A 15,158-nucleotide genomic window follows, 5' to 3' on the forward strand; every position below is an offset into this window, starting at 1 on the left:
GAGCAGCAACCCGTTTGAAATCCCCTCTAGCGGAGCAGAGGGCGAGAGGGTTTATTCCTGCAGTCCAGCTCAAACATGGCGGGCTGTGGAGGGGACGTGATGTGCTCGTGGTCCGGATCTAAGACCCACGGCACATCCTCAACCCCGGCGTCCGAAGAAGGGAAGCTGAGGAAGAGGAGGAGAGCCTTCTGCCTGGCCAGGATGAAGTCCCGTAACAGCTCCGAGAAGCATCAGCTTCAGCATCATCACGAGCCCGCCGCGAACAACAACAACAGCACGCCGTTCATGATCCACTGCAAGGAGATCAAACACATCTGCAGCAACTGCCGAGGAGCCGAGCCGCTGGACGGTGAGACGCTTCAGGTTACTTTGAGAGCAGGAGGAGGAGGAGAAGGAGGAGTACTCCTGCTTTTTAAATGATTGTGCTCATCGCTCCCTGCCTGCTGGTGGGGGATCGGGGTCAGCGCTCAGATCAGATCCCTGTATTGAATCTGTTGTACTTTACAGTGACGTTAACAATAGCTGATGCTGTTTGAAAGCTTCTGCTGAGTTTTCTTCACTGTCACGGGGCCGTGGTGTGGCTGGGATCTTCACTGTAAGCGCATGATTTAAAATCCAGTTTTTGTTTTGCTTCCCTGTTTGCATGGTGAAAGCAGAAGTTCAGGGCATTCCACGCACGGATCGCTGTAGTTTCAGTTAAAATAGAGAGCTGGGAAAATTTCTGGTTTTGTCTTACTGGATTCCACAAACCAAACATCGTCAGCTTCAAGCAGACCTCCATAACTAAGAAGATGGCACAGCTCATGTATGGTTTAGTTTTTTCCCCTTATTAATTGCTATAAAGATCACTTCAAGTTCAAACTGTCGGTGGATTATTATCTGCACTGATGCTGATGAATTTTCTGTCAATACAGAAATCAATTTATGGAGCCATCAATGCAGCAGTTCATCTGAAACACACACAACGGTCAGTGGTTGCTCTGGCTTAAATAACAGAGATCAATAGCTAATCATAGAATCTGTTCATTTAATCAGCTTGTCGTTTTATTTGAAAACCTTAGTGTGTGGATCAGTGGAGGCTTTGTTCTTTAATAAAACTCAGCCACTTGATTCAAATTGCTTAATCAGCCACCGGGGATTTAGTGAAAAGCCATTTAAAAAACCTGGTTTTACTGCAAAGCAAAGACACGATTTGTTTGAGAAGAGATAATCAGAACTTGTTTGGAGTTTTCTTGATAGAGGATCTTTAACAGATGATCAAAATGTTATTTTTCAGTAAACTCAGTAATGAAGAAAACTGGTTTACCGTGACAGTAACATCACGGTTTTCACACACAGTATTCAGTGTGTGAATGTGTGTGTGAATGGGTGGATGACTGGATATGTAAAGCGCTTTGGGGTCCTTAGGGACTATTAAAGCGCTATATAAATACAGGCCATTTACCATTTACCATTTATTGTTTATTTGAAGATGTTTCCGACTGTTGACGGTGTTGTTCTTTCCCCACAAATCAACACAAGTCAATTAAATTGATGCAACAGCTGGTGCTAGCAGAGACTGTATAGAAAAGATGACAGTGGCTACTGCTGGTCAGTGATTTTCATGCCTTGTGATTAACAAGCCATTAGCCAATGAGCAAATGTTTTTGAAACTAAGATAGTGATGGTGAAAATGTTAATGCCAGTTAATGGCATCACAACAGCTACTCACATCTTTTAATAGGTCTGTGGGACTGACACTCTTTTGGAGCCAGCCTCAAGTGGCCATTAGAGGAACTGCAGTTTTGGGGGGGGGTGTCTTATTTTGCTTGATGCTCAGTAACAAGGCCATTTTAAAAAAAAAAGAGAGAGAGAAACAAAAACTAAAACTATGAATCAGCTAAGAAATTCAGTCATGTAACACAGGCCTTCCAGCATCGTTGTTTTGGCTGAACCGAGTTGTTTTCGAGCTTGTTGTTCAATGAGTCAGTGTTTTGAGGCATCAGTGAGATAACAGACCCCGGGTCAGACTGAAAGAATGTCTCCCTGCAGTGTGAGTCTGAGCCCTCTGACTCACTGCTGCTCTCGCTCCACTGCTTGTGGCGAGGGGGGTTGGACTACACCAGGAGGGAGAGGACACCTTTTATTTGTGTAAGGAGACAAAAGATGAGACAAACACAGTATGTCATCACCTCGAAATCTGCATAGTTTTTTTTTTTTTTTTTTTTGCAGTCGAATGATGTCACTGTTGTCCTGGAAACACTAATATTACTGCTTTAGGTGCTGGAGACGCTTCATTGAAAGAGCCTTTGTGCAAGGGAGGTTTCCGTGAGCTCTGACGTTCACACAGGGATGCTACACAGACTCAGAGTGTCTACTGAGCGGTTGGGGAGGATGAGGGGGGCTGACTGGATGTTGTTGAAGGAACTCTCAGTGGCAGGTACAGTGCTGGTGCAGATTTGAACTGACATCTCTCTTCCAACAAGGCCTCCTGAAGGATGTCATCTCCTCCCCTCTGCAGCTGCCTACCAGTTTACACATGGCCGGTTTCTCCACCGACCGCTGCTAATGTTTCAAATAGAGGAGAAAGAACTGGCAAAAACACAGCTTCAAAGATTTTGACTGAAAGGTAGACTGATGGTCAAGTCCTACTGTATTTTTGTAATAGAGCTGAAGGCAGTGATAATATACAACAGTCTTTTATCCATCTATCATCCATTGTCTCCTGATTATCTGGGTCCACATCACAGGGACAGCAATCTAAATACACATGCCCAAGCATCTCTCTCCTTAGTCACCTCCTTTTGGGGAGCAGTCAGGCTTTCCCAAGCCAGCTGATACATGTAATCTCTCCTCAGTCTGCCTCCATTTGGCCATGCCTGAAACACCTCACCTAGGGGGCGTCCAGAACCTCCACCTCTGTCTGCATTTGATGTGGAAGACAAGCATCTTTGACTCTGAGCCTCACTTGGATTTCTTCTTTGCAATCTGGATATGAAATATTTACATGATTTTGCAAAACTTACCTGTTTTACTGCCAGATTTTCCCTGTCATTCCTTAATTGCTTCTACAACATTCCCGGTTGGATTAAGTTTACTTCACCCAAATTCTAAACATTCCATGTGTTTGGATTCATTTCCATCTTTCCATTCATCTGTCTGACAAGTATGTGTTTGCACTGCATGCTTCTGTCTGCCAGTGTTTCTGTGTGGGTTTTACGTCCTCTGCTGCCTGCTGAAATGTTGCCTTCCTTTTTTTCCCCCCTCATCTATTGCTGCTGGCTCTGCCCTTGTTTTGTAGAGGATGTTGTGTGTGTGTAATGGGAAAGGTGTAATTTCAAATGGAAAATCGGAGCATGCTGTATAGAGTGGCCTCCAGCATGATTACTTTGAGGAAAGTCCCTGTGGGGTGGAGGGAATTGTAGCTCAGAGGAAGAGGGTTAATGGAAAACATGGGAAAGGGAAGGCTCACAGTTAAAGAGGTTATATTTCTATCAGATTTTCACCACTGAACCCCCCGTTTGGTCTGCATTGTAGCTGGCTAACTCCTCTCTGTCGGGCCCAAGTTTGTCTCTCCTCCTTGTTGCATAAGGTTTCTGCTGCTGTGGTCACCTGACACATTAGCTGTGATTGAAAGCGATCCAAATAAGCTTTACCTGACTTGATTGTGCGCAACCCCCTGGCAGAGAATGTCCTCTGACATTTGAAGCAGAGAGCAGCGATCATCTGTTCTCCTTAACTGTGGGTTAAAAGGGGCCCATTATCAGTTAATAAGCTATAGAATAATAGCTCATTTACTTTGTGCCCATCTGGCTGAGGCTTTAATAAAATGGTCATTAATCAGATCATTATCCAGAATGATTTCTTTGTCATTACCCAAAGTTCTTCCTTTTATGGCAATATTTATATGAGAAAAGCCATCAGGTTTTGAAATTTGTGCTACACTCTTCTTAAAAAATAACTCAGACTAAATCAGTCACCCAGATGCCAACTGTCAGTCATCATAATGTCAAATATCCAAACAAATATGTTGTTGTGCTAAGCGTTGGAATAAAAAGCGCACAATTAAGTGAGTCAAAACCAAAAAAACAATGTTTTTATGCATTTTGTTTATCTGCTTGTTAATGTTGTCTTTTCAGCTGAGGAAGTGGAGAGGTTGGCAGCGATGCGCTCTGATTCGCTGGTACCGGGTACGCACACGCCTCCCATCCGGCGGCGGAGCAAATTCGCCACCCTGGGTCGTCTGTTCAAACCCTGGAAGTGGAGGAAGAAGAAGAGTGAGAAGTTTAAGCAGACGTCTGCAGGTGAGAACCAAAACTCTGTAAACAGCACATCTGCAGGTCGGCAGCCAGCTCTGCGCTTTTCTGTCCTCTCTGCTTCACTTCCATCTCTGACACCTAGCAACAGCCTTGAGAGACGCTGTCCTTTAAAATGTCAGCATCAAAAGTCTGCTGTGCATGGTTGTGGCTGTCTATGCACAGGGAGATTTCATGAGTCCAATCATTAGAGTCTGATACGTCATATAAGCAAAGAATGGCTCTATGTAGAAATTAAGCAGGAACAAGTAATATCAAACTTCATTTGTCCACTGAATTCGATTTAGGAAGTATACATAATGTGAATGCAAAGGTTTGTAACTAGATAGGAATCCTGGACATTTGCATTAGACCATGAATGCAGCATAGGCCTCTTTATTTATCTCTAAAATCCAAGCGAAGAATAATTAATTTTCAAATTGATACCATAGGTGCATCCACTAAAACCCTGGAGTTTGAAGTTCAGTGACCTTGACCTCAAGTCAGAGGTCAAGTTTTTTGTAAATCTTGAGAATGTGATAACTCACGAAGGAAGTCACCAAGGATGTTCAAACTTATAGCTTAGGTCCTTCTACTGGGAGGCTGAGGGGTAGCACTGATGGCCTCCAGTATTTTTAAGTCATGATGATGATTTCATTTATAAAGGGAAAAAGGCTAACCAAACCTACTTGGCCCTATGAATTGTTCTCATGAATTAACTTTTTCTCGGGTGGTGTGATGAAATGCATAAATGCAATAAACATTGGGATCAGCTAAATTGCTATTTCAGACATCAGTGTATTCCTGTTCTTACACAATGAACTTATACTTGACTTTTTTTTTTAAACGCTGTTGCTGAAAGCTGTTCATTCCACTGCTGTTCAAAGATGCCAACACAGCAGCTGTGGAAGAACTGATCATTAATGTTGGCCGTAGCAAAAAGTGAGCTTCAAATGGAGTTTGCCAGCCGACGTGTTGTCTCTTTAACAGTGAATTAACACTTCATTCAAAGCAGTGAGCAAATTTGAAAGTAGTTTCATATGTCTGGCTCGGGGCTACAATATTCAGCGAGTGCTAAGCTGTGAAGCGAAGGAAAGTGTTGGATTTGGATGCCGAAATAGCCGCTGTTGTTGTTGTTTCTCAGCTGGCTGAATCATTTTACATCCTGTTCTCACTGAGCGACGCAAACACATGGCAGAGGGGTGAAGAGAGGCTTCCTGCAGCCAAGCTGTTCTCCCAGCTGTCACAGCAGTTACACGTTTTTGTTTTTTCTTTTCACCCTGCTGAAAACCTTCCTCCCTTGTCTGCACCCAGATAACGAACAGTATACATTTTATAGCATGTGTGTGTGTGCGCACAGGTGCTACACGTTGCATGCACCGTGTGCTTTTGCTGCACCCTGCTGTCATGCAGTCAAGTTGCATTGGATTATCCAGATTTTCATGCTTCAAGTAAAAATATAGTTGTGGGGTTGAATAGGGTTTACTGTAGGAAACACAAATAGTTATGACTACCATTTATTGACACTGGGGCAACACATACAGAACCAGTTTTACATTGTATCCCTAGGCACTTTTTCTCCATTTTCTTTAGCTGAATCTATGAAACATATCAAAGATGACACAAAGTTTGACAGACATAAAATAGTATTATTGCATCAACAAGGTGATTCTCAAAGAAACGTTGGAATGGAGAGGATTTACTTTGCAACAGCTTCATTTTTCAGCATGACATCAATCCCAAACACACTGCCAATCCAGTAAAAGCATACCTGTATGGAGCTCTCAGTCATGGATTGGCCTCCCCACAGCCTGGACTCTAACAATGTGGGATCATCTGGACAGAGAACGGAACAAAAAGGGGGGGCAACATCCAAAGAAGAGCTTTGAATGTCCTTCAAAAAGCCTGAAGAACTATTCTTGAAGACTACTCGAGGCTTTTCCCCATAAAGACAACATTAGACCAGCTCCTGTATACTTAACAATGAGTGTTGACACCTCAGTGTATAAATAAAGATGTGGTTTGACGACCATTAGAATAGTTTCTGGGTTTTTTCATGGGTAGCTGAATAGGCAGAGACCACGCTCACTAACTTCTAATGAAAACCCATTCATTTTGTTTTATACAGCCTGAAATATGACAGAAACCACTCAGAAAAGAGCTTCTAGGGTTACTCTTAGAAGAGAAGTCACTAGAAAGCTATCCTAAGAGAGTTCAGCTTTTGTTGAAGAATAAAGGTGGTCTTACCAAACACTGACATTCAAGCTCGTTAGAATTTTACAACCTCTGTTTTTGCCTTAAATACTGTATTTTCATGAGCGTTTGTGCACGTTTTAATAAAATGCTGCTTCGCTTTTCCACGGGGTGGCTCAAGACTTTTGCTCCATAAAGGCTATATAAGAAAAAATGCATCAGTTAGACAATAATCCTGCATTACTATGTGTGTGGGTGATGTGTAGATATCAATTTACCAAACGCAGCTGTTAGAAAGTTCAAAGGATTTCATTACAACACAGAAAAACACATTACAATGGTGCAGCTGTTAAATGACTTAACTAGATATACTGTATGTCTGTATTTCAAAAAAAAATGACTTGTAGTATTGTAATATTGCTTTTATTAATTCCCCACCCTAACATTTTACAGATATTGTCTCAAACCCTACCAATCAAATCGGCACTGGAAAAGATACGTTTTCACAGCTCATGCTGGATATGCTAGAAAATGAAAAAACGTTATTTACGGGAAATGTTTAGGAGTGAGGAGGCGAGTAGGCATCTCTGTCAGAGGATCAGTGAGCTGGTAGTGTTGTGTTTGTGTGCACAGCTCAGAGGGTCAGTCACATGATATTTCCTTGGCACACAGCAGCAGTGATGGAAGCAGCAGCAAGTCCAAAGAAACAGCTGCTGCAGCTCAATCCTAATAACTCTGTTAGCATCCAGTACAGCAGCTTTCTTCCTGTTCTAGTCGTTTCTGACGTCTCCTCCTCTGTGCTCCCTCAGTGTTGGAGAGGAAGATGTCCACTCGCCAGAGCAGAGAGGAGCTCATCAAGAAGGGACTCCTGAAGGAGGTCTATGAGAAAGGTGAGGCTCCACACAGCGAAGGTGAGAAAGAAAGTGGCCAGTGTTGTAGTTTTATTTATTCTCTTTGTTTGCGGAGAGATTTTGATTTTAGATTCAAATAAAAAATTTAAAGTAAGATTTTTCCAGTTGCAGCTTCTCAGTTGTGATTCATGCCTTTCTCTTACACTTCAATTGGTTTGAGTCTCTCACATTGTTCTGTTATCAGTGGTGTGGTGCTGTTCAAGTGCTACAGCGCACCAAAGACTCACACAAGCTTGTGCACAGTTGTAACTCATTTTCAAGTGTCAGTAAATCCAGTGGCAAGTTTACTTACAGCACACCAGTCAGCTTTATCATGACAAGACTGAGCTTAGGAATACATGTGCCTGTCTGATCCTTACAATCATTCCCTCCCATCCAGCTGCTCTACCTGTGTATTCTCCCTATCTATCTTTGGAAACTACACTGTTACGTGATTCATATTTTCTCTAAGTAAAATTTTAAAAAATGCTACATAAGGAGATCCTTTGCTCTGTTTTTTCTTTTTCTTTTTTAACCTACTTTTGAACACCAATGTGCGTTTTTCTGTGCAGATGGCGCATCTCTGACCCTCCGGGAGGAGGTGAAGATGGAGAATGGTCGTTCCTCGGTGCTCGGCTCCAGCCTGTCGGAGTCTGAAGGTAGTGAGCTGATGGAGGGAGCAGCGGGAGCAGCTGTAGGTAGGCAGCACAGCCTCAGCACCACTGAAACATCTTTAGGTATTTGATTCACAGTGGTCTCTGACTGCTTTGTTGTTTCCCCCAGGCTCCCTGGAGTTTCAAATGGCTAGTGATGCTCAACAGGACCACACCCAGAAATCCAGCCAGGCTCCATCCACAAAGAAGTCTATCGTATATCCGGCTGATGGTGCTGAATCATCCCTCTGCAGACCTCCAACGCTACACAAACAACCTCCCGCTCTGCCACCCAAGCCTTTCAGCAGGCTACCCAATCACATTACAGGTGAGTGTGTCTCCATGCATGCAAACAACCGCATTAGTGCGCGTGTGCCTAATCCTCCCACGTCCTCTTCCTCGTGCAGATGGCGCCCCCGTGAAGTTGCCATGCATGTCGGGTAAGTTGTCTCCTCCTCTACCTCCGAAGAAGCTCATGATCTCCGTACCTGCAGGGAGCATGGAGCCCTCTTCTATCGCCTTCCAGAAGTGCCCCGCCCCTCCCAGCCATGCTCCAATGGGTGCACACTCACTGCAGTACGGGACCTGTCCTGTTCCTCTCCACCCGCCCAGCCGAATCATAGAGGAGCTGAACAAAACCCTGGCCCTCACCATGCAGAGGTTTGAGAGGTGAGGATCACACCACAGCCAGAAAGTCAAGAAAATATCAGAGAAAAGTCAAAAGGCTCGTTAAATTGATCGTTTAAAACAAGACTGTAACATAAAGAAGCTGACTAAACAAAAAACATTGTTTGATTATATAGTAGTTTTACAAAACAGAGACAGGCCAACTGATTAATCAATCAGTCTCTCTGTACTAAATCCAGCCTTGGGTAACTTTGCGAAGCTCCAACCCCTGTGCCACAAAAAGTAGGCAACAGTGTTGGCTTGGTTGCTCCCTTATTCCCACAGCAGATGGCTCTGTATGTTGACTTGGCACCAAGTTGAAAGCTCGGATGATGCTCTGTTCTGAACATGGACATGGACAGCTGTCATTCCTGTTATACTTCTTTAAAGTCCACTGCCCAGGCACACAGGTGGTGTGTTGTAATGTATAAACAGACAGGAAAGCTGATGTCCACACGGACCCTCGCTCACTGTCTGATGAGGACATTTATATCACAGGTATCCAAGCAGATCCAACTGACCCAGAAGCCAGATGACCTCCCATTTATCCAGGCTAAGGTTGTGATACTCTGAGACGTGTAAGGCAAATGTTTTAAGAGCTCATACGGTGACTATGATGATCTTTTGCTACAGAATCACGATCTCGAATCCTTCACACCAACTCACAAAAGTCATCCACGGACAGCACAATGCCATTTTAAGATTCAAAAATGTTTATTTTATAGGGAAATATTCAAATCCAATGCTTGTGTGAATCTGTTTGGCTTTCAAAGCTCTTTCTGGATTTGGATGCAGTGTCTGACCCCAGAATAGCGTGTATGATCTGCTCCCACCTGGATGGACATTTTAAGGATTCACATTCAGAAAAGATTAGATTGAGTTCCTGTCTTTCCGTAGTTGTCACCCATGTGGCCTGTAGTCCACAGTGAAAAGTTATGTTTTTCTTCAAGGTAGGTGTAGCTCTTTACACCTACACATCCCTTTGTTGGTCTTATAACAACACAAAATAAGTGGAAAACTAATCTTTAAGATTTGCTAAGACTTTATTTAGATGCCATAATGCCTCCTGCAGGGAGGTCTTTGGTTTTTTTGTGTTGTTTTGTATTTTTATCACCTGAATATGAATTTGTATTACACCCCCCTTGATTCTTCAGTGGCACGTTATTTCCTCCTGTCACTTTTGTCCCTTCTCCCTACCTGAGTCCTAATCAGTCGCAGAAGATGTCGGCCCTTCACTGAGTCTGCTTCTGCCAGATGTTACTTCCTGTTACAAGGGAGTTTTTCCTTCCTACTGTCGCCAAGTCCTTGCTCGAAGTGGGTTGTATGATTGTTGGGTTTCTCTGTATTATTGGGTCTTCACCTTTCAGTATACAATGTAAAGCACCTTGAGGTGACAGTTGTTGTCATTTGGCGCTATATAGAATAGAATAGAATAGAATAGAATAGCCCTTTATTGTATTGTACATGTACAACGAAATTATGGATGCTGTATGCCAGCTGTGCAGGAGTGAAAAAAACATATGAATAGTAAAGACATCAGGAATAAATAGCAAACAGAAGAGATATACAGTCTAGAGGAATATATACAAAACAATAGAGAGGCACACATTGGAGAGCAAAGTGCTTGAAGGTAGTGCAAAGAAAAGACTTGTCTTTGCACTGTCTGTTTAAATATCACCATTTAGTCTGTCTATTCACAGTCTGAATTAGAGCCGGTGTGTGAGTGGACTGAGTGATGAGGGTTACTCAGACCATGGCTCAGATTGGTGAGGTGGGTGGGCGGGGGTGGGGTGTCGGGGGAGAATGTTTTTTAACAGTCCGAATGGCCCAGGGGAAGAAGCTGTTTGTGAGTCTGGAGGTGTGGGACCTGATTGACCTGAGGCACTGACCAGAGGGCAACTGGTCAAACGGGTGATGAGCGGGGTCCAAGGGGTCACCTGTGCTGGTTATCCCACCACTAAAGACTATCACCCGATCTTCCAGGGGTGGGAGGGAAGGATTGGGCGATGGGGGACGGACAGGGCAGCCAATCATTTTTTGGGCAGTGTTAATTACCCTCTGCGCAGCCTTTCTGTTCTCAGTAGTGGCCCCTGCATTCCAAACATCCAGAGCACGCTCTCCACTCAGGAGTGGAGGAAGACCAGCAGCAGCCTCTGGTCCAGGTTATTCTTTCTCAGATTCCACCCATTCTCCTTTTATAATAAGAGGGAGTGGACCTGTCTGTGCCTCCTGAAGTCCATTAGGAGTTCTTTTGTTTTAAGGATGTTCAGCTTCAGGTTATTTTCTGAGCACCAGTGGACAGGTTCCCGACCTCCACCCTGTACGCTGTTTCATCTATATCAGAGATGAGCCCAACCATCGTGCAGGTTCCAATAGGGGATCTGAAGGTGGTCCAGTTTGGGGATGCTGATGTCTGTCATTATGGTGTTGAATGCTGAGCTGTAGTGCATCCTTACGTAGCTCTTCCTTTTCTCCAGATGGCTCAGCGCTCTGTGAAGGGTGATGGTGATGGCATCCGATGTGGATTTGCTCTGTAAGCAAACTGGTGCAGGTCAAGGGAGGGGGGTAGCAGCCTCTGACGTGCTGAGACACTATCTGCTCGAAGCACTTCATGACTACAGAGGGCTATAGGTCTGTAGTCATTGAGGCTGTCTATACCATGATAGTGGAGGCCTTCAGACATAACCATAACCCTATATAAAGGCAACTGAACTGAATTGATAAGTCAGCCATACAGACAGGTTGATAACCAGGGAGGAAGGGAACAGAAGCAGGTCCTATACTAAAGAGTTCCAAACCCAAGAAAACCTCTAAGTGAATTTGTTCCAGTTTACTGGGCTTGTTGGTTTGTTTGCTAACAGAGCTTAAGGCAACATTAGCTTCAGTATCACAGCTGAGATGTAAATGATTATTAAAAATCATGTGCTTGTCCAAAAAGGAGCAGAAATCTTTCTGAAAGGTGTGGTGTTTGTGACTTAAGTGCACGTTCACCTATCTTACCCTAACTCACCGTGCCATTGTATTCATCTCATTTGATTTCTAAACCCTCGCCTTGTTTCTCTGTACTTCTTCTGACTGTCTGCCTGCCTCTCTGTAGGAACCTCTCAGGTTTCTGCTCCCTCATAACGAGAACTGATTGACAAAATATCACACATGGAAAGCTGTGTTCTTTTGTTACCTCTGGCATCTCACGCATGCAAGCAAATGCAACATTTGTCCTTCACTACTTCACTTTCCATCACCGTGAGTGGTGGCCTGTCTCTTTTTTTAGCCAGCAGGCTTCCCCTTTAGGCGGCTGGTGTGTTTTGTGTAACCCTTTTGTTTTGGAATCACCTCTCTTCACTGATTGGCTGGCACTTTTTGTGTTGAAACTGAAAATTCAGAAACCTGAAAATGTGATGTATCTCCATCTTAAACTCACTTCACACAGCAGTGAACGTGTATGTGTGAACATGTTTATGTGACACGTTTACCATTTCATTCTAAAACTGCAGCTCCATGATGCACGCTGTTCCCACGGTGATGATCGAGTGCGACGACGACAAAGAGAACCTCCCTAACGAGGCGGACTACGAGGACCTGCCTGGCATGTACAAGGATGAGGAAGAGGAGGAAGAGGAAGACGAGGAGGAAGATGAGGAGGAGGAAGAGGAAGACGAAGAAGAGGATGATACACTGTTTACAAGTAAGCATCTTTTTGTCTTTATTAAAATTTGCCTTACACCCACCATGGTCTTCAAGGTCACATTGAAAACCTGAAAAACAGTAAGGAGGACAGACACGTGTACGCATAATGAGAATTACAAAAATATTTACAGCAGAAGAAGATCTATACTGTGTGCCTCTTACTGGGAGGCTGCGACAGCCTCAATCTGCTTAACTTTGATACGATTTCCTCTGGCAATATGGTCAATAAAGGCACACTGGCCATGAAGGTCTTACGAAAAGACTCTCTGGCCATCAAGCTGAGCAACCGTCCATCCAAAAGAGAGCTGGAGGAGAAGAACATCCTGCCACTGCAGTCGGACCAGGAGCGGCTCGAATCCCGGCAACAGACGGCCACCAAACTGACGAGGTGAGCTTCCGACTTAAGAGCACACATGCTGATGTGGCACCGAGCCACTCGGAGGAGCGGTACACACGCCCACATCGCTCATCACATGCACATCGAGTCACCTGCAAAGTGTTTCAACCCATGCAAGCTGTGATAGAGGCGACCTGGCTGCTGCAAGGAGCAGATGATGGAAGATGAGACATAACGAAGGGATGACGCAGAGAGGGAAAGATTCAAGGTGAAGAGCAGTGGATGTAGAACAAAGTAAAAGGGAAAGAAGAGAATAGTGTCATGACTGTAAAGGTGATTGCAGGCTATAGTAGATGTGTACAGACACAAAATGTTGTCAAAATCATCACACAACATTTGAATCATTCTTACTGTACCAAGTGGCAACTTAAGCCAGTGCAGAAATGCTAAAAGCTGCAGTTCCATGAATGGCCACTTGAGGTCACATACAGTCCTATTTTAAAGTGCCAACTTTTAATGAGTTTTCTTTTTTTTTAATGAGGTTTCTTAATAAAATTGCCCACTGCTCAAGAGTTGTCCATCGTATCACATCACACGTGACACAACCACCGGTTTTTGGGAAATGCGTGTATTCTCGGAGTGGTTAGCGCTTCCTGTTTCTTCCGGTTGCAAAAACCTGTGAGAAAACCGAGTGATTACTTTGGTTGCTAGCAAATATCCAGGGTTGCCTGTAGTTCTTGTTTACCCTTTTCTGTCCAGTGAGCAGAATCAAGTTGTGCCAAACACTTTGCTTTAGCTTGTAGCTGAACACGTGCGCTGCTGCTGAATATACAAATAGTAAAATAATCCTATTTGGCCAGTTTTCATTTCGAATTTGAGTTTTCACAGCTTCACTACGGCTCAAAGAGCAGCTTGTCAGTCTTTATAGACAAGTCCGTCACTTCCATTCAAACTATGACTGCAGCAATATGCCGGTGACCAAAGTGATCATTGCCAGCCAGTTGGGGACTACACGTTTTCCTCTAATGACAGGTGGTGGCCAGGGGCTCACTGATTGGTCTGTATGCCTGTGTTAGTGGCTCATTAGAAATCATTTTCTCAGTGACTGACATCAACCTCCACCAACCAGTTGGGAACAAGCATTTTTCCTTCACGACCAGAGGTTGCCTCGCTTGCAAAACTAACCATGTTTACAGCCTGTGTAGCTAATTTCAGTCGCAGAAACGAGTTCATCTTGGTTATATTTCTATCGCAATCCATGCTGTTGCAAAATTCTACTCTAATATTGTCTGATATCATAGTGGCAAATCCATATTTTATATACAGAAATGTACTGAAATATATCTAAAATCTAAAGCACACACACAGTACTTAGCTACATCATTACTGCAGTAAAAATATGCATCTTATATAACAGCTCGCTGTAATATATGGCGGGGGGTGTTACCCTACATATTCATTGTGCTCTTTGGTTCCACTAAATAGGTTTTTACAATATTAGGACAATTTGTTGTGTGCAACTGCTTGTATTACTTAATGAACTCCACATCTTAACATTAGTTGGTACTGGTTTGTTAGCCGGCTCTGGAGGAATCATCTTTATATTTATCCTCCTCTGGCTGATGTTTTGAGCCTCTCTGCACTGTCCACCTCTTGTTTTTTGTTTTTTTGGAGGGTTTTTGGCAACTTTTCTGCTTCTTATCCTCCTGTTCTCAGTCACTATCTGTCATCCTGCTATTCCAGTGCCTCTGAGTCAGTACCTACTCAGTAAATTCACAAAATACTGCTTCATAAGAAAAAAAAGACTTCCTGTGCACAGCCAGCTCTTCTGTCCACAAGAGTAAAATCTCTTTTTGCATATGTCGAGAGCAATAAGCATGATCTGAAAGCTTGCCCGAATAAACATTAAAATCATATAAAAATAGCTTTCCTAAAATAGATGCTTTCCTTCCCTTTATTCAGACGGTTGAGTCAAAGGCCGACAGCAGAGGAGCTAGAACAGAGGAACATTCTGAAACGTAAGTCACTTTGCATAACATGAAGGAAAAAGAGAAAAAAAATTACAGACAAAAATGATTTGTGTGTGAGTGTGTGTGCTTTCTGTGCCGTTTCCTGCAGCTCGAAATGATCTGGAGGAGCAGGAGGAGAAGAGGGAGATCAAGAGGCATCTGTCGAGAAAGGTAAAGGCAAAGAAGATGTGGACAGAGTGTCTTTGATCAGTCAGTGCTGAGATGGTTCATAACCCCAACTAGAAATATGAACATGGTTGCCTTGGAGACTAACCTGCCGCTCTTCAGACTGCAACCCTTTGAGAAGTAGTTTTTGTGTGTGTCTAAGATCATCTCCATCGCAGTCACATCTCACGGCTCTGTTACTGAATATTAAAGAACACCTGACACAGTAATCGTGAAATTAGAGTATATCTGATGATCCACCTGAAGCAACAGTCATTCTGATT

The 15,158-nt window shown here is 43.6% G+C and overlaps 1 protein-coding gene across 1 annotated transcript in view; it reads left to right on the plus strand.

Moving 5' to 3' along the window:
- phactr1 (phosphatase and actin regulator 1) overlaps nt 1-15,158 on the plus strand; it is a 20,534-nt gene continuing 5,376 nt past the window's right edge. Inside the window, exons 1-10 of the mRNA XM_031732428.2 lie at nt 1-349; nt 4,119-4,283; nt 7,277-7,357; nt 7,930-8,055; nt 8,141-8,338; nt 8,418-8,679; nt 12,171-12,361; nt 12,595-12,751; nt 14,663-14,718; nt 14,819-14,880. Of these exons, the coding sequence (XP_031588288.1) occupies nt 76-349; nt 4,119-4,283; nt 7,277-7,357; nt 7,930-8,055; nt 8,141-8,338; nt 8,418-8,679; nt 12,171-12,361; nt 12,595-12,751; nt 14,663-14,718; nt 14,819-14,880 (1,572 nt within the window). The 5' untranslated portion in view covers nt 1-75. The remainder of the gene's footprint in view (nt 350-4,118; nt 4,284-7,276; nt 7,358-7,929; nt 8,056-8,140; nt 8,339-8,417; nt 8,680-12,170; nt 12,362-12,594; nt 12,752-14,662; nt 14,719-14,818; nt 14,881-15,158) is intronic.

This window comes from Oreochromis aureus, linkage group 17 (assembly GCF_013358895.1).
Source record: "Oreochromis aureus strain Israel breed Guangdong linkage group 17, ZZ_aureus, whole genome shotgun sequence".
Lineage (NCBI taxonomy): Eukaryota > Metazoa > Chordata > Actinopteri > Cichliformes > Cichlidae > Oreochromis > Oreochromis aureus.